Below are 19,746 nucleotides of genomic sequence, written 5' to 3'. Positions count from 1 at the left end.
GATGGTGCGCTCGTTGCACTAACGCACACGTACTTTCGTGCGACTCTGGCGAGCAAAGGGAATCTCTCCCGGTTGTTGCTCCACCATGTCAGGGGGGTTTCTTTAGGGTGGATGCATTCCTCCTGCAGGTAGCGAGTGAGCTCCAGCTCGGCTCAAACTCTCTTCGGGATGGCTGCAGAAGCAGTGCTTGTCCGGGACTTCAGCAGGTCTCCGAGCGTTTATTATTTTTTTTGCCGCTGGTGGCAGCTCTGTCTCGGCCAAGGACTCTGGCTGCGCAGCAGCTGACGTACTGAAAACCAAAGTGCTCCCAAAGGAGCGAAGTAACGTTTCGTTTAGATACCAGTGCAGCCATCCTTCTCAACATGCATCATTGAGTTGAACCAAGTTCAGTAATCGCGGTGGCGCATGATGCAGCGCGGTGGGCTTCTTCATATTGCGATATTTCATTTTTGCGGTTACCGCGACAGCCCTAGTCCTCACCCCAACACTGGCTGGACTGCGGACCTTCGCTCGTTAGCCAGCCTGGCAAAGACAGCGACCTCCAACCACAACAACACCGTCAGCTTCGGCCTCCTGAATGTCCGCTCTCTCACAAACAAGGGTCAGCTCATTCAGGACCTCATCACCGACCATAAACTGGACTTCTTCGGGCTCATGGAGACCTGGCAGCAACTTAACGACTTTTCCCAACTTAACGCTTCCTCTCTCCCCGGCTTTGTTTGCCTATGCTATCCACGTGGCTCTGGTCGCGGGGGCGGTCTCGCGCTGCTCTATCGCGAGAAGTGGAAGGTGCTGCTTGTCTCCACTCCTGTCTTCAGCTCCATGGAATCTTCTGTTTTTCAAATACCCGGTCCCACTCCTACAGTTATTGCCTTGATCTACTGCCCACCCAAGCCCAATAGTGACTTTTTAAATGACCTCCTCATTTCTCACCCAGCTCACTACCCTTTCCCCCAACTTGAACCTCCCCCTCACCAGAGACTTCTCCTCCTGCCTCAACAACTTCGATTTTCAAACATATTCTAATTTTCCCACGCACATTAAAGGTCACTCTCTTGATTTAATCTGCTGCTCTGGTTTAACCCCATCTTACTGCTCTGCTAATGATGTAAATATATCTGATCACTTTTTTCTGTCATTCAACATCCCCCTCTGCTCTTTAAGAACTAAGCCTATCCGTCACATCTCATTCCGCAATATCAAAAACATTAACCCAGATACCCTGTCATCTATTATTAACACTATATGCATCCCTAGTTCTGCTTCACCTGACCATTTTGTTTCTCATTATAACTTCACACTCCACGATATCTTGGATTTGCTTGCCCCAGTCAAAACTCTGTCCGTCTCCTTTACTAACTCTGCCCCCTGGTTTACCCCTGAACTCCGACAAATTAAAGCCAAAGGACGTCAACTCGAATGCCTCCATAAACGAACTGGTCTTGCAAAACACAAAGAAATGCACAAAACTCATCTGCTTCAATACTTGGACTCTATTAAACATACAAAATCTGCTTTCTACTCTGGATTGGTTTCCTCCAATGAAGGCAACTCCAGGACTCTGTTCTCAATAATGCACAATATTTTTCATCCCCCGGACTCTCTACCCCCCCCCCCCCCCCCCCCCACCTGTATTCTGCTGACTCATTTAACTCTTTAATAACCCTCTTTACTCAGAAAATTGCTTCCATACACCAGCAATTAATTCCAAGTTCTTCCCCTCCCCCGAGATTTTTTCACCCCACCAGTCATTTTGTTCCTTTCTGCTTCCCACCTCATCCGAAATATCTGATCTTATCTGTAAATCCAAGCCCACCACCTGCTCTCTCGAGCCCCTCCCTACAGTTTTGGTTAAAACATGTCTCACCTCCCTTCTCCCTCTCATAACTGCCATAATCCACTCCTCCCTCTCTACAGGTATTGTTCCCTCACTTTTCAAAACTGCATCTATTACTCCAATATTAAAGAAACCCGGCACGGATCCCAATAATTTCAATAATCTTCGTCCCATCTCAAATCTTCCCTTTCTTTCAACAATCCTTGAAAAAATAATCTCTGTTCAACTCCATGCTCATCTCACCCTCAATAGCCTCTATGAGCCCTTCCAGCCTGGCTTTCGTCCTGGCCACAGTACAGAAACTGCACTCATAAAAATCACTAACGACCTCCTCACTTCTTCCGATACTGGACTGCTCTCCATTCTCATCCTCCTCGACTTGAGTTCAGCCTTCGATACCATCTCTCACACCATCCTACTCCATAGATTGTCTTCCCTTGGCATTTCTCATACCCCGCTTGATTGGTTCCGTTCATATCTCTCTGGCCGTACTCAGGTTATTCAACTAAAATCCTTCACTTCCCGTCCCTTCCCTGTCACTACTGGCGTCCCCCAAGGCTCTGTTCTCGGTCCACTCCTTTTCATCACTTACCTTTTTCCCCATGGAAATATTTTCCGTAAATTTGACATCCATTTTCATTGTTACGCGGATGACACCCAGCTCGCTGTATCCTCCAAACCCTCCTCTTCACTTCCTCCTTCCTCCCTCACCAATTGTTTATCTGAAATCAAAGACTGGTTCACATCAAACTTTCTCAAACTTAACAGTGATAAAACAGAAATGTTACTTGTCGGCATTAAATCAGCTGTTCTCCTTGCTACCATCTGGCAGGCGTTACAGGAGTCTGCCTGCTCGGACTACGAGACTTAAAAACAGTTTCTACCGCCAAGCCATACGACACCTCAACCATTACACTTAAACACACACAACACAGGATACAGATGTTACCCTACAGCTCCACAAGTAAAATTTAATCTGCACTGGTTACTTCATTTTAATGTTACTACTCATTTTTTTAGATATATTTATATTTAGTCATCTATACTTACTTATCTATTTAGTAAGCTTTTACTTTTAGCATGACTCTTTAATATTTTGCTTTTACTGTATTATACCTTGTTCTTTTTTCTATTGTATTATGCTGCTGAGAGACCGCTGCTCGTCAAACACATTTCATTGCAATGTTGACCCTGTGCTAACTTGCATATGACAAATAAAACTAAACTAAACTAAATCTTTACTATCCAAAATCCACAGCTTTACACTTCCTGTCGACAACTCCTTAGTTTCCCCCTCCCCTCAGGTCAAGAGTCTGGGTGTCATCCTCGACTCCTCACTATCCTTCCAGTCCCACATAAACAATATTACCCGGTCTGCCTACTTCCATCTATGTAACATTAACCGCCTACGCCCCTCCCTCACTACTCACTCTGTCGCCATCCTTGTCCACAGCCTCATCACTTCCCGTATTGACTACTGCAACGCTCTTCTCTTCGGTCTTCCTCACAAATCCCTCCATAAACTCCAACTTCTCCAGAACTCGGCAGCCCGCATCATTTCCAGAACTCCCTCCTTCCACCACATCACCCCTGTTCTTCTGCAGCTCCATTGGCTCCCAGTCACTTCCAGAATCCAATTCAAAATTCTGCTATATACATTCAAAGCCATCCATAACCTAGCTCCACCGTACCTCTCAGACCTCCTTCATCCTTCAACCTCCACCCGTTCCCTCAGGTCCTCCTCCTCCATCCACCTCTCTGTCCTACCTTTCCGTCTGGTCACTATGGGGAGCAGGGCCTTCAGTCGCTCTGCTCCCCAGCTCTGGAACTCACTCCCTCCTGACCTCCGTAACATTGATTCCCTCACTCTCTTTAAAACCAGACTCAAAACCCACCTGTTCCGTCTAGAATTCCAACAGTTACTCTCTTTGCTCCAATCTGTCTGTTTGTTTTATGCTGTTTTATCTTTTATTGTTGTGTATTTTATCTCTGTCTGTAAAGTGTCCTTGAGTGTTCAGAAAGGCACTGTTGAAATAAAATGTATTATTATTATTATTATTATCCCATACTATATGTGTTGTACCAAGTGAATCGACTGAAAGGGAACTCCAGATTGCTGCTTTAATAAGAAGCAAAAACATGAACCTATAAGATAAATAATGTGCAAAATTAAAAGGCACTGTTGCTCTTTTGTCATTTCTCCTATTGTGGCTCTAATGCTTTCCAAAGCTGTATTTTTGTTGCGGCTGTTGTTGTTTTTGGGTTTAATGATGATCATTTGCTGACTGAAAAGAAGAAAACAGCTTCCCAACAGGGAACGTCTAATGAAATAATGAGGAATCAGCCACCAGTAATGAAACGAAGAGTAGGAGGCACTGGCATCAGCAAGCCTCCTGAATTTTTTAAAGACTTTATAATTACACCCTCCATCTCTGGACTCTGTAGTTGTTTAACGGTCTCCCCGTCTCTCTTTGCTCATCATTACTCGCTGTAAGTCTGCTGCACGTTGTCGGTTTGTGCATTCCTTTACTGTCTCTCTCTCCCACGCACGCTCAAGGATTGACTTTTTAAACACAACAAAACAAATGAAGTATCTAACTTTCCGCCCTGACTCTCCCACTCGACAGAAGTTCCAGTTGGATCGGGTTCACTTGCAGGAGGTGAAGCGCTCCAGTTATGATCACACTAAGAAATGTGCTGACCAGCTCCTCCTGCTGGGTCAGGTAAGAGCTGCACCACTCTTGTTGGAATCAATCTGTTTCAGCTGACGCTTATTTCTGTGCAGATTTCAGATTTAATTAAAGGCCAGGCATGCCTTGAAGGGTTGCATTTCTCCCACCATCTTTTCTGCAACAAGCTAAAGTCATGTTGAGCAACAAGGACGCTGCCCCGGTTCTAAATGAAAGATATTAAGATCTGATGGGATATATTATGTGTTATGTTAGCGTATGCTGACGCTGAGCTATATTTCCACAACAACATTTAGCACATCTCTTTTTTTTTGCATTTTAAGCAGTTATAGATGCAGAAATAACCTTTAAAATATGTCCAGTGACTCATCGGGTATCTGCTACATAACAGTTTCAGTCTAATAACTGACCGAGATATTCAAATGTCAAGAACAAGTTGTTGTAACTTGATGGTTATGGTTTTGTTTTTACTGGCTAAATGAAAGAAAAATACGTATATTGGTATGACAATAATTTTAAGAGGCATTTTAACGCGTTCACTGCCAGCCGTTTCCTGATCGCTAAAGCCCTTCACTGCCAGCGTTTCTCACCGTTTTTACTGTTTTTTTAAGAGTGACAGAACGTTGTGCGCTAGGAGAATGTCAACGCCAAAACAACCAAAACAAAGCAGAGACTCACCTCTTACATCAGGAAGATTCCGCGCGTTTCAAGCGTTATCCGTTCTTTCATAATCCGTTGTTGAATTGTGATCGGCAGACACTTTTCCGGTTCGCGCCTCACTTTTTTTTTTTACAGCAGCGGCCCAAAACGATCTCCTAACACATGGATGTTCTGCTTCCTTATCACGTGACGTGTGACGTATGCGATGAAGATCGGCTTTACTGCTGAGATGTTTGTTCTCACGGTGTGGAGGCTCGTCCGACGCCAACACAGTAAAAACATGCAAAATGACGACTTTAGTCATCACTGGCAGTGAATGAGTTAAGTCCAAGACATGTTTTATATCAGTGGAACTCAGAGTCTTTCACAATAGGAGTCTCAAATACATGTAGTACCTCCAAACATCTAAGGTGGGAGGAGTCGGTTGAGTCACCTGCATGTGTCTCCCGTCCTGTTTAGTTCCCACAGGTTTAAAATGATATTTAAAATACCAGCGCTGTGCTGCAGGGTTACAGTCGTTAATAGGAAGATGTGTTAGATTTTTTTCTCTAATTTATAACTTTACACATAAATAAATGATTTCAACTCATCAAACCTGCAGATTTCCATAATCCCAGATGTGTTACGGTATGTTCTGAGGACCTTGTGCCTCACCCTGTGGGGAGTGGGATCTCCTCTGTCGTCCCTGCTCTCAGTGTAATCACAGACAGCAATCAGCTGGCTGTGTGCTGAAGAGATGGTCCTCCAGCACTCAGACCGACAGAGGACAGCCCGCGCTGACCCCAGCCTGAGATTGAGTGTTCATCTACACCAGATGAAAAGCATGATAATAAAGATCATTTCTGTCTGGCAGCACCTACCTGCCAGAGTTGTTAATGCCTTGTTTTTCTTCACTACCTCTGTCCACTTTGTTACGGCTCTCAGACCGACAGAGCAGTGCAATTACTGCTGGAGACGAGTGCGGACAACCCCAGCTACTACTGCGACTCGCTGAAAGCCTGCCTGGTGACCACCATCACCTCCTCGGGCCCCTCGCAGTCCACCATCAAGCTAGTGGCAACCAACATGATCGCTAATGGCAAGCTCGCAGGTAGTATTCATCAGAAAGATGTTCCCATGTGTGGACTCTGTGGCTGCAGGATTAAAGACGATTTCTGACAAACACAATCATCCAGGTTGGACTAAATTCAGCAAAAACAATCTTGTTTTCTTTTTAAACTTTTTGGCTACAATTATCAAAAATGTTGTTTGGTGCAGAAGCAAGACCTGATGTAATTAGTCAAGCACGATGGTGGCAGCATCATGCTACGGGGTTGCGTTTCTTCAGCGTGAGGGCATATTGTTTAATATTTTAAAACATTTTTTCTGTAATAGATTTCTTAGTTTTCAGTTTTAAATTGGTACAGATGTCACCTTAACCCTTTAATGGTCACATTTCAGTCCTATTGAGACATGATTTAGAATAGATTAATGAGTCTAGTTGTCAGTGGGAACTGGAGCATAATAAACTCAACTTCACGTTCTTTTTCTTTCAGAGGGAGTTCAGCTGCTGTGTTTGATTGACAAGGCAGCAGATGCCTGCCGCTACCTGCAAACCTACGGGGAGTGGAACCGAGCCGCGTGGCTTGCTAAGGTAACTCCACCACATCCATCAAAGCAAATCATCAACATAGTTCTACTTGGGTTCAATTCAATTCTATGTAGACTGTCAGAATGCCTTTTCTCCATATTTTATTAATAGTATAATTCTTGTTGGCGGTGAAAGTTAAAATCAAAGAGGAAACACCAAAAGAGCTGTGGAGCTCTGCTGCTTGTTCATGCACTGTGGGTGCGAGCCTCCTGATGAGACTATAGCATCTGTGTGCGCCTCCAGGTGCGCCTGAATCCAGCAGAAAGCTCAGATGTGCTGAAGCGCTGGGCAGAACACCTGTGCTCCCCGCAGGTCAACCAGAAATCCAAAGCCATCCTGGTGCTGCTTTCCCTCGGCTGCTTTTACAAAGTTGGAGAGATGCTGCACAGGTAAAAAAACAAAAACAGATGCGGTGATTTACTGTGTGTTAAACCTAAATACGTGTCTTCATGCTTTCAGAATTTCTCTTAAAAGGAGCCAGATCATGATATTTTAAATCTTTGAAAGCAGAAGTAGGCACAATATATAATAAAATTAGGGCCGTGACTCTATTAAAAATTTTAATCTAATTAATTAGAGGCTTTGTAATTAATTAATCTAAATTAATCGCATTTTTAGAGTGTTTCTGTTTTAAATTAAACTTCTGTTTTCAACTTTAAGACACGTTGTTTGTTATTGTTTACAGAGTAGTGAGAACACGGAGCGTTCTCCCAGCGGCAACCAGGTGCCTCTCGTTTGTCTGACTATTTTCATAAACTACTGTTAGGGCAAAGAATTATTCTGTCTGGAGCTTTCTGCGCTGCACAGATGTTACGTAAATGTTAAAAATATTGCTTACCACAACTTTTGTAAAGTTTCCAGTGCCACCAGGCAGCTGCAGCAGAGACGATCTCTGAAAAATGTCCGAGACACGGACTCCGTTGTTGTCTGAAGTTTTTTTTTTCCAAGTTAAGAAAAGAGGCGGACGTGCTTCCTAAATCCTGCATCAGTCCAAGCAAGGCAACTTCTTTCTGTTGTTATTCCGTTTTTGTAGCCATTAGCACTGTGCATTGTTGTGTGCGTCAGTGATATTCGGTCTACAAGGAAATGGTGCAATGACAAAGGTTCCGCCTTGCTCAAAATGCAAGCTGTGATTAAATGCGTTAATTTTTCAAGTGGTGCTCGCTGCAGAACCACAAAGGCGGAGCTGCACCAGAAGGTGGAGCTGCACCAGAGTCAGCCCCGCCCATTCCATCAGAGTCAGTCCAATTCCTTCCAGTTGTCAGACTTGATAGCATTCTGGAACCAAAGAGGGTGTCCTAGCTCATCTAAAATGCAAGATTGAGGACGGAGTTGAGAAGTTAATTGAACAGTTTTTGTAAAGGTTCCTTATAATTAAAAATCTAACTTTTGGAACTGTTTGCCATGTTATATTGTCATTTCCTCATAAGAAACACGCCAAAGCCATTTTTGGCCTCATTCATGCATTTTCCTCCCATCTCGGCTTCAATTTGGTCTCCTCCCCCGAAGCGGGTCTGGTCTTGGTTCTCAAATCTGGATATTCTGTGAATTTTTTGACAAATTATTTCTGAAATGACTTCTACTGAGACACCTCAGGAAAAACCATACATCCCATCTCCAAAGACACACTGGATGGCACAATTAAATGTTACGCCACTTGCTTTTTATTAGATGTAGTTGTGAAGTGGTTATGGAGACAGATTGACATGCAGTTTTGCGCAGGTTTGCCTCCCAGTAGCGGTAGTATAGAAGTAGTTTATAACCCTTTTTCTTCTTTTCTAGCTACACTTGCCAGTACTTTACAACCATTTATTGGTATACCGTTTACAATATAATGACTAATGTGTTTGTTTGTTTTTTTTAATTTATTCGTTTATTTAGCCAGTGTGAGTCCGTTTGTGAGCAGTTTAAACTAAAATGCTGTTTAGGAACGACCAAATTCAAAGAACTTTTAGAGACATAAATATTTTGCTGAAAACAAACATTACAACTAAAATATAAACAAATTAAATGTTTCAGCTGGCTAAATAGATTGCTGCTGATCCCACCGAGAGTCGAACCAGCATCAGCTGAGGGGAAAGCAAAACTTAAGGTAGACGATCTTGCCACTGGACTTCCAGAACCCATTCAATAGCCTTAAATGCTGTTGTAGGCAGCTTTAGTTGGAGCGGCTGTGGGCAGATATTTGCTAAAAGAAACCTTTTCGTTTCGAGATATATTCAGGCTTTGTCATGTAGCAAGTTATATTTATCTTGTTTAATTGGAGCATAGAACGTAGCATTAACATTTGTAAACTAGTAACAGCCGTAATTCATGTGGGTCAGGTTAGTTTGTGATAAAGTTGAAAAACAAAAACAGAAGAAGTCAGTGGGCTAGGCTGAGTTTTGCTTGAATGGGCGGGGCTGACTGGTGCAGCTCCACCTTTGTAGTTCTGCGGCGAGCACCCTCTAATTTTTTTTACACGCCTTTTTTTCTAATTAATTAATCATAATTAAGGCATTAAAGTCCTGGCCCTAAATAAAATATTACCATTATCACTATTGTGATGTCATTTATCTAAAATATAAGTTATTTTTGTCAGCCTGAATTTATACCCAAAAAATAAAACGGTTCATTTGAGTGAAGCTCCACCCACGCCTGCTCAGACAAAATGCATCTTTTCCTGCACCAGTGCAAACTACATACCAGCCTGGCCCTTTAACCACCAGACTACCAACTCCGTTACAGAGCAAAAGTCGCCTAACACACATGTCCTGTGCTGGCCATCACACACATGTTTGTAGAGGGGATGCGTGGTTTTTACGCCGGCGTTCTGTCCCCAATGCAGAAGTAATTTGTCAGAATGTCCAGGTTTCAGAACCGAGACCAGACCATCTTGAGGGGAGGAGAAATGTTTGATGAGGCCAATGGGTTACTTTCTCTTGGATGCAGGAAAAATCTGTACATGGACCAAATTGAAGCTGAGCCAGGAAAATGCAGGGATGCAGCCAAAAACGGGTTTGGGGGTATGTCTCATCAGAGAATCAGAGAGAATTTTTTCGCCAGCGCTCCAGCGAACCAGAGCATAGGAACTTGACTCCACAGAACAGCCTGACCAAGGTTACACTCACACATATAGACAGAACAGATACAGGCAGACCACGAGAGCAGCCATAACGGCGCCCATTTCAATTAGATGAAGAGGGGATTACATGAGGAGAGAGTTGGGGGAGGGAAAAAGGCAGACCAGAGTTACTCCTGGCAGGGAGTAGCTCTACTATGCAAAAAAACACCTCAACGTATAAGCACGAACGTCACAGTTCACAACATGAGACCCGATAGGGAGGGAGGGGGGGCTGGGATCCTGGTTTCCTCAGCGAGAGCAGCCCGTGTGGCGCTCAGCCAACTGTATCCACAGGTGGGTGGGAGGTCATGGGAAAACACAGAGCACATTGAGTTCCTGCATTTTGATGACCTCGCTACGCAGAGACCACAATCTGAAGGCGGGGAGGTAGGTCGGGTTTTCACAGCATCTGTCTGCATTCCTTCCATCGTGGGGGTTGTAGCATGCAGCTCCAAGGCTGCTTTGGCGTCAGATTGGATAACAAGACTTTGTTTGGGTCAGGCAGAGATAATTTTCCTCTCTGCCTTAAAGTCTGTATTGATCATTCAAGTCCTCCAGTGAAGCCAATTCAGGTATTAAACATCTCCACACCGTCCAGTGACCCTCTCCGAGATGACATCCATTTTGCGCACTAATACCGGCAACGCAGCAAGGACATTGTCTAGCTTACGGTTCACCTCGAGTAACGTCCCAGTCTGTGAGGCATCCACCCGGGCGGTGATTGCCATGGGTGCGGGTCGCCCTCCAATCGCTCCCGACTTCCCAAAAACGGGTTTGGGGGTATGTCTCATGAGGAAATGTCTATATCACATGGTAAAAAGCTCCAAAAAGGGATTTTTCCATGATATGGCTGCTTTAAGACGAGAAGCTAAGTGGTGTTTAAAGTCATTCATGCTGAAAAACTTGTAACTCCTTATAGATTATTGTCACAAATTCTCAATAAAACATCCAGAAGGATCGTCAGGATTAGTACCTTCATCAGAAACCTGCCACCTCCAGTCCTATACATGTCTACTGCCCCCTGGTTGAGGATCTACAGGCGTTAGGAGCCAGATGTATTGCTGTTATGTTGTATATAGTTGTTTTATTAGCATTAGCCAATAAATAGTTCTGTTTTAATAAATGAATTATTCATTATTATTTCATACTTCATGTTTTAAAGGGTTCATTGGTTCTCTGTAAAACGTAAAAATAAATATCACGTTTACCTGTTGTAGGAAGCTTCCTAAATGGCCCCTGTTTGAAGTGTAATGATTTAAATTACATTTTATTTAATAAGCCATAAGGCGTAGGATTCCATAGTAAATATGAAATCCACCTTATGGATCTGTGAGGTTATTTTAACAGAAGATTGGAACTTTTTATTGCAGGGATTAGATAACAGCTTCGTGTTCACTCAGAGACAACAGAAGAGAGAGAGTCAAGTTCAAAAGTTTAAAAATGTATTACTAACAAATTAAACTAGACTAACTTTAAACACTAAATGTATGGTGTAACTCAGGTGGATGAGACGGTGAATGGGGTGAGGTTTAATGTTGCTCAGAACCAGCAAATCCGAAGAAGCGATTAGTTGTGATTGGAAATGAAGGTGATGTTGTCGCGCTAAGCTTCGATTAGGAGATTCATAAACACATTCAACGCCATTTGCCGGTCCACCTACCCTGGTGGAAGTCCCCGTTAGATCAGGAATGTCAAGGTCCAGCTTGACCTTTTCTGGAACCGAAGCCGGTAGGAAAAGCAGCGGATGCCGACCAGACCAGTCTGAGATACTCCTGGGTCACGACAATTTTGTTGGCGTCCTGTGAGACCCAAACCTGGGTCTTGATGGTTCGGCTTTTATTCTGAAAGGAACCGTTGCAGCAGTTGGAACAGCAACAGATTTTATCCAGCTTGTCGTTGGTTCTTTTGGTTGAAGAGGAAAGTTACAGATTGGCCACTCCGACAACTTCTCTAGAACGCTTTGAACTGGCGTTAAAGATGACGTGGGCATAGTTTTATACTTGGGATGTTTTGGTTTATGGTCGAATGAAAAGTTGACAGATTTCCCAAACACCACCAAAACCACGCCTCCGTCAGTTCTGGCAGATTCTGATTGGATCAGTGAAAGTAATGTTTCATGTCTTTTAACGCTGCATGAGATCAGACCTATTGGAACAATTAAAGTCATATTACTTATTATATTCTATAGCAGTGGTTCCCAAACTTATTTAGCCGCGCACCCCCTTCTATGTCCCGACCATGTCGACGCACCTCCCAGCCCCCGCATCAGGGCATGGCTATATATATATATACATATATATGTATATATATATATATATATATATACATATACATGTATATATATATGTATATCAGACGTCAAGCTAAACTAGTCAGACAGGGTTAAAAATATGATCGACCTTTTTCCCCATCACTTTCATTTTTTTAAGTAGTAATTAATAAACATTCAATACCATTAGAACTGCCTTTGATTTAATTTTAAATAAATATTTAGAGTGCCCAAGTAGCACGTAAACAATGCAATTTAACGGTTTTCTTAAAGCAGGAACGTTTAACCTGTGACCAGAGCTCTCTCCTTCCTTCTGCTCTGCGTAAACCTGAACTGGTCACCTACTTGTGCGTAATCAAATGTCTAAAGAGGAAAAGATGGAAAAGATATAGCCATGAGGTTCACTTTTGCCTCAGACCGACTTATTGCTGTTTTATGGTGTGGCTGAATCTGCGATCCGCTGCCACGTGGACTGGAATAACAAATGCTGCAGTAACATGAGTTGTAGTCAGGTTCATGAGGAGTCACTGGCTCGATTTTAATACGTCATCCCAAAATAGAAGCTAATATCTTTATTTGACCTGGAATGAAAAATGTTATAAAGCCTCTTAAAAGTTTTTATCACGGAGGAGGAAGCGCTCATTTCTGCCTTCAGTCTGACGGCGCGGCGCAGCGTACGCTTGTTGAATCAGTGTGTGTGTGTGTGTGTGTGTGTGTGTGTGTGTGTGTGTGTGTGTGTGTGTGTGTGTGTGTGTGTGTGCGGCACAGCTCCATGAGCCACTTCAGTCACCGCGTCTCGTTATTGGCGCTATTCAAATCAATGTTGTAAAACTACTTCTGCCCAGCCCAGATGTGCTCACATGTGCACCCGTGAGCCGTGGTTCCGCTGGAACGCGTCTGACCTCTGACAGCCGCACTCAGAACTTCAGATCTTCAGCGCGCTGTTAATAGCCTGACACGTTTAGAATGCTGTCCCACGGTCAGTGTGCTACTATAATAATATAATAATGCTAAAATGCTCAGATGGGAATCATTTCTTGACTTATTTAGTTACATCCACAATGTTCTGTGTGTGAGGTTTACAATGTCAGAACACCTGCATGAGACAGGTGTTAATTACAATCTGCCAGAATGACTCACCTTCAGATTCCTCCAACACCGTTAAAAATGATCAAATACGGAACATATCTTGCTATTGACAGCGTGCGCAGGCCAGAGTGCTGAAGCTCGGAGTGCATTATTATTATGAAGCTAGGGCACATGCGGAGGACACACACACACACACACACACACACTAAATATACTTGTTTTCAGTTGCATTTATCGGGCCCACTTACTTTTTCTTTGGCCCACCCACAAATGAGTTTCTATGCTAATGGTGACATATGACAGACTTCTCTGAGCTCCGCAGCCATTACACTTTTCACCTCGCGCACCCCCTAGCGGCAGCTCACACACTTAGGGAATCCCTGTTCTATAGGATTATAATAAAGTAATTAATATTTTGATTCCACAGATTGGTCACATCTTATTTATTGACTAACACTTTGCGTGATTAGCTTATTAAAATAGAGTTCTTTGATTACTTAAAAGGAGAGAGTCCATTCTTCATTCTTCTGTTGAGCTGAAAAGAAGCAGTTTATAGCGAATGCATGAGACCTTGAGGCCATATCTCATGCAGACTAGTTCTGTGTCAGAGGAGAGGGGGAAACAGTCATTTCATTCCGTTACAGAAGGAATCGTTTAATTTCACCGAGATTGATGAGCTAACGGCTAGTATGAGAAAGAATCCCAAAATCACCTTTTACCCAGCCTTTCCACTGGATGAGTAAGCAGAGCGTAATGTAAAAGACGCGTTTTATCTGTGATCTCCCTTCAGGCAGCGAAAGCGTTCCAAGCAGTTGGTCCTGCGTGTCACGAAATCAGAATTGAAAGAGCACGCGTGATTTCGGCAGTTCATGTGATAACAAGCAAGGAGAAAGACGGCTGCATGTATGTTTATTTTCTGTTCTGTTTATGCCAGATACGAGGCGTTTCAGGTTATGACCTACTTTATCTTTTTTTACTAGTTAAACAACTGGAAATCTGGCCGTAACTTTTATTTTGAAAGTTTCCCTATGCTTCACACTGTTTTTGTGTTTGACTTCCTGTCTGGCCTGACCTGAGCTTTGGAGTTTGACACATTCTGGAAGCATTTCATGTAAAAAACTAGACTAAAAGCATGGGCAACACACCCCTACGCTTAAAATGTAACGCTTCAAGGCGGGTGGAAACGCACACGTCCGCCACAACGGCAGAAAATTGCTGTATACTAGTTTTCGCGAATGTTTCACGGATGTTGTGCGGTGCTTGAGGCGTCCGGTGGAAACGCCCGGTTAGGTGCATGCAATGGTTGTTGCATTTAAACCAACATTTAGCATTTTCCTCTCCCCTAAATGTTGGTTTTCAAAATAAAAGAGAACAACTTTTATTTACATTTACATAAAGCGACAATTACAATCACTTATTTTTCTGAATGTATTGCTTTTGGCTCAGTGAGGCTCAGACACCTCGAGGCTCTCGGAGTTTCTTTCCCTTAAGTGTAATAAAGGCCACATCCCAGTCCGTGGGGCAAGCTGACCTGGTGCCTTTCACCACAGCATCGATCCAATGCCGGTGTACCGGTCCTTCTTCCTGACAGCTCTTGTTCACTGATGCCCCCGGCAGCGAAAAGCTCTCCCACAGAATTACACGGCCGTCAGGGTGACAGGGTTGATCTATGCTCCAGCATCACAGACCGGACGGCTGGGGCGATGCTGCTTTCTGGTAATAGCTCTAACCTCCTCCTGCCTGTGTCTTTCTCTTTCCCTCCTCCTGACCAGCATGAGGTACTTTGATCGTGCCGCCCTCTTCATTGAGGCCTGTCTGAAGTACGGGGTGATGGAGGCCAACGACTCGTCCAATATCCTTTTTTAAAACCCATTAAAGTTCTCGGAGGGTCATTTATGTCCAGAGCTGCTCGTTTCTGCTACAGACATGCGTCTGCTTTCCTTTCATAAAGGTCACCTTAAATGGTTGAATTTATTGTTGCGAACGTAGGAAGAAAACTTTAAATCTATAATTTAAGCACATAATGTCTGACGGTAGGTTTTCAGTGAAACATGAGTCGGTCCGTTCCTGTTTTCTCATCACACTTTATCACATTTGTGATAAATCCTCACAGAAATGATCTTTTTGAGCCTTCTAGATAATATCAGCCATGTTATTCAAAAGTTATAGCAGCTTAACTAGTTTCATCTACATTCCATTGTGGTTGTCACAACTAGGTACTCCGCCTTTTCTACAAAAAAGCTAAGGGAATGATGAGAACTGAGTGGATTTGTAAATGTTAAGTGAATTAATTATATTTGAAATGCTTGAAGAGTTAAATTACTGCACAGCAAATTTTGGTGATAGGTGATATTTGGGCATAAAAGTACCAAAGCCCAAAATAAGAAGGGACAGAGAGGTCATTAACCCCCAAATTCCACTACCTCCGCTCCGCTCCGGTCCGCCCCCGCCTTCCGCAGCCGCTCGCTTCCGAACTCAATTTTTACTGGTACCCGCTCTACAACGGCTCCGCTCCGGTGCGGAGACCTGAGGTGGGCAAACAAGCATGCGCGGGATTTTCGAGATCTTGCGATACAGTCCGAGCAATAAACGCGGAAGTTAGATCCAAACACCCGTTGTGTGGGAGAAGCATCGACATGAACTGTTTAATCTGCCCATCATTTGTGTTGCGACATCAGCAGTGTTTGGATCAACAAAGTGTGACTACTTTGATAGTAGAAACTGTATTTATGGCTTACTTTTGTGCATTTAAACTTCAGCCGCCATTGATAGTTGTTAAAAGTTGTTAAACCTGTGCATATGAAACAAAAAACGCCTTTTGTTTATCGATTTATTGTGAAAAACGGAAGTTGTGCTTGCTCCTTTTCCTGTTGGGCGGTGGTGATTTCTGTCCATTTACTGCGGAGGTGCTCCGGCAAAAATAGGATCGATTCTATTTTTGCCGGACGCCGGAACAGAGGGCGGCGCACGGCGCCGCACTGCCGGAGCACGGCCGCAGTAGTGGAATTGCTCTGATTGACTAGAACGGGACCGATTTTGCTCCGGCGTTCGTGTCGGAGCGGAGCGGAGGTAGTGGAATTTGGGGGTTACTCTTGAGTGTGCAAGCATTTGTTGTGAGGAAGCTACAAGTTTTTATTGGTTAGAGGTATTTGCCCTGATCTCACTCATGTTGTACAGCGCGTTGTGATTTATAAACTTTTACTTACTTACTTACAAGTTTTTAAAAAATGGGTACTTTCTACAGAAGCATAGAGCTGCCACCCACGCAAGATAAAATGTGAGCGAAATCACGGTATAACTTTATCGTTCCGACAATATAACTTTCACGTTCTTACAATATAGGCAAGGCAGCTTTATTTATAGAGCTCATTTCAAACACAGAGGCGATTCAATGTGCTTCAGTTATCAGACATACCATCAAGTACTTAAAATGTTTGTACTACTACTACATATTTATCGTGTTTGTTTGTATTGTACAAACTTGATTTTTATATCATACAATTATGAATATTACATTGTTAGAACAATAAGGTTAAGATGTAAAGTGAGTGACACCTGTACGCTTCTGTACACATGAATGTATTTGTTTGAACAGTGTTTTGTGGACGAAGTGTGAGATGTTAAAAACACCCTTCACTTCCCATTTAGAAAAAAAAATCCTAAAATATAATAAAAGTCAACAGGTTCTTGGCTATTTGTGAGAACACTGCAATAAAACTCAAACATGATACGATGTGTTGTAATTCATACATTTGTCCATCCAAATAGTTCTTTTGGGGAGGTCAAGACATCTTTAACCCTCCCACTGTCCTAATGGGAGTGACCCCGTGAGGAAAGTTGACCATTGAGCAGGATTGATGGTTTATCCCTTGAGGTCCAGGTGGCAGGGGTGAGGTGGTGCTCACTCCTCACCAGACCCGGCGCCAGAGGACTTCACCTGGAGGGGCAGTGGGTTTTTCTGGGGTGGGGGGGGGGGGCAGTAATAAATCGTGTTTTTTTTCAACCCCTTTGCATGTTTATAATCTGTCTGGTGGACGTTACATACATATACTTCCGCAGGGTATCCGCGGGTCCTTAAAAAGTCTTAAAAAGTCTTAAATTGGCTTTTCCAAATTTAAGGCCTTAAAAATCCTTAAAAATGACAAACAATCCTTAAATCCAGTTTCCAAAGGTCTTAAATTACCAAAGACCCAATAAACAAGATTATTTTATTTCGATAAAATTTTCGTGAATTGCTAGTTAGTCTTTAGCACTTTTTGTGTACGATGTTGCCGTAAGCGGAACCGTACACATTCAGTTGGTTGTGAAAGGGGGCTATTTTTAGATGAGCACATTAGCTGGTTAAGCTAGTGGGAGCTTGTGCCATGGGGAAGTGCAAGTTTAATGGTAACTGGATGGTTAATCCCAAGTTCGCGACGTGGTTAGCACCGGTTCCAGGCAATAGCTGGAAATTATAGCTTAGATTTAATTTTAAAAATTGCTTAAATTTGGTCAAAGTGGCCTTAAAAAGGGTCTTAAAAAGTCTTAAATTTGGCTCCCTTAAACCTGCAGATACCCTGTTCCGGGTCAAATCCGTCGTTTTGCGTCACCAACTTGTTCTACATAAATAACTGAAAAGCTAAGATTCTTCATTGTTTTATTCCGATTATGTAAGCCAATTAAAGATGTAATCAAAACTTAAGACAAAGTAACCAATTTTACTGAACCAATACTTGCAACTCACCGTTAGCTGCGCCTGCGCACCACAGTCACCATCTCAAAACAATCATTACGGCCCGCCCATTTGCCGATTTGACACCGGGCCTGCTCCTCACCCCTGCCGCGTGGACCCAAGGGATAAACCATCAATCCTGCTCAATGGTCAACTTTCCTCACGGGGTCACTCCCATTAGGACAGTGGGAGGGTTAATGCAATTATTTCTAAATAACCATGTCTGTTGTCTAAACCCATTCATATTGTGTAATTCAATGTGTGAGAACATTATAAAAGAAGAAAGGAGTTTATAGTCAAAGTTAAAACAATATTTAATCCATAAATGGGATGAAGTGCCAGATTGAAAGGAGAAAATTGGTGGGAGTTTGTATCTTAGTGAAAATTAGGACTTTTTTTTGCTGATAAGGCATAAAAATGTGTGTTTTACTGCACTGGTATTATTCATCACCAGTGCTTAGTGAATTAATCAGTACCAATTATGGACGCTTCTGCCAGTGTCTGGTTTACCGCCATCACTCTCACTTAAACCATTCTCCAGGCTGATAATGCACTTGCATCCAGTGCTGATCCGCAGCAGATTCTTCTTTTATAAAGTTTAGAACAGAAATAATTTAGCCACCGTTTAGGATTCAGTACAAGTTCCTCTTCAATTCAGCTTCCTCTAACTTCCTTTGGGAACACAAAGATAAAAGCAGAATGTTTCTTTGCCTCCTTGACTCTTGCTTGCACATAAACTCATTGAGGCTGCGTTTTTGGACTACGCAAGGCTGCTGCGCTCGCTTGGCCTGCGTGAGGGCGCCGCTCTGTGGGCATCGCGGGCCGGCAGCGCTGGCGAGCAGCTGATGGAGGAGCTGTTCCAGGGAGAGGGTGGTGTTCCTGAAGCCATTCTCGGAGAAGAGGATGCAGAGGTGGGACAGGAGAGCACAGAGTGACCTCCGGCTCTTCGGCGTAGGTCACGGGTCACGGCTGTGAAGTAACTTTGCTTCAGGAGGAGGACCTGAGGACTTGGTTCCCTGTGAGGTTGTGGCTGGAGATTCCCGTGTCATGTGTGGTGGTTGTTCTGTACATGCATGACAGCTTATCAGCACATCAACATTCCTCCGGTGTGTTTTTATGTTTTTGCTGTAGCTCTTTTGGTTGGGTTTGATTTTATGTTGTTATCTGAAACGTGGCACCAGAAAGTTCCTTTGATAAATGTAACAGAACCCTCCACACACACACACTCACACACACACACACACACACACACACACACACGGCAAAGTCACGACTGAATATTCTAATTTGAATTTTGCTCTTTTGATTTGACTCCTCCAGCCAGGTAACAGAGACACAACACCGCTCTGGAACGGAGCACTTAGGCACATCGGCTGTTGCTTTGTGAGCTACCGATCACTCACCATTCCAATCTTCCTCAAAGAAATATGTGCTGTTTTTATGAGTACTTGCAATATTTTATTATCTGTGCACTTTGATGTTTCTGTAATGGAGTTGTGCTCTTGTGCTACAAACACAGACCTCTGGTGTAAATAATGTGTTCATCACATTCCTGCTGTCTTCTGCATGGTGATGTTCCGGAAACCACCTCTGAAGACATCAGTGCCGTTTCTCCTCTGTGTTGCTGTAAAAAAACTGCTACTGTCACTATGGTAACCCACATCTATTTTCAGGGCCTTCATGTTGTTCCTGTATGTAGCATTTCACAACAACATGTTAGGATCCCAGAGACACCAAGGAGCCCCGCAGCCCAGCAG

The 19,746-nt window shown here is 43.4% G+C and overlaps 1 protein-coding gene across 2 annotated transcripts in view; it reads left to right on the top strand.

Annotated features, from left to right (window-relative positions):
- wdr11 (WD repeat domain 11) overlaps nt 1-19,156 on the top strand; it is a 157,924-nt gene extending 138,768 nt beyond the window's left edge. Inside the window, exons 24-29 of one of the 2 annotated variants that reach the window (XM_070542160.1) lie at nt 4,465-4,560; nt 6,112-6,277; nt 6,723-6,820; nt 7,061-7,206; nt 15,051-15,130; nt 18,722-19,156. In XM_070542160.1, coding sequence (XP_070398261.1) covers nt 4,465-4,560; nt 6,112-6,277; nt 6,723-6,820; nt 7,061-7,206; nt 15,051-15,130; nt 18,722-18,924 — 789 coding nt within the window. In that variant the 3' untranslated portion in view covers nt 18,925-19,156. Of the gene's footprint in view, nt 1-4,464; nt 4,561-6,111; nt 6,278-6,722; nt 6,821-7,060; nt 7,207-15,050; nt 15,134-18,721 lie in introns of both variants that reach the window. The other variant, XM_054749853.2, reaches the window with a different exon arrangement.
- The last annotated feature ends 590 nt before the right edge of the window (nt 19,157-19,746 follow it).

This window comes from Nothobranchius furzeri, chromosome 12 (assembly GCF_043380555.1).
Source record: "Nothobranchius furzeri strain GRZ-AD chromosome 12, NfurGRZ-RIMD1, whole genome shotgun sequence".
In the NCBI taxonomy this organism is placed as follows: Eukaryota; Metazoa; Chordata; class Actinopteri; order Cyprinodontiformes; family Nothobranchiidae; genus Nothobranchius; species Nothobranchius furzeri.
Note: the sequence above shows the minus strand (reverse complement) of the source record. Positions and strands in the feature narration are given on the sequence as shown.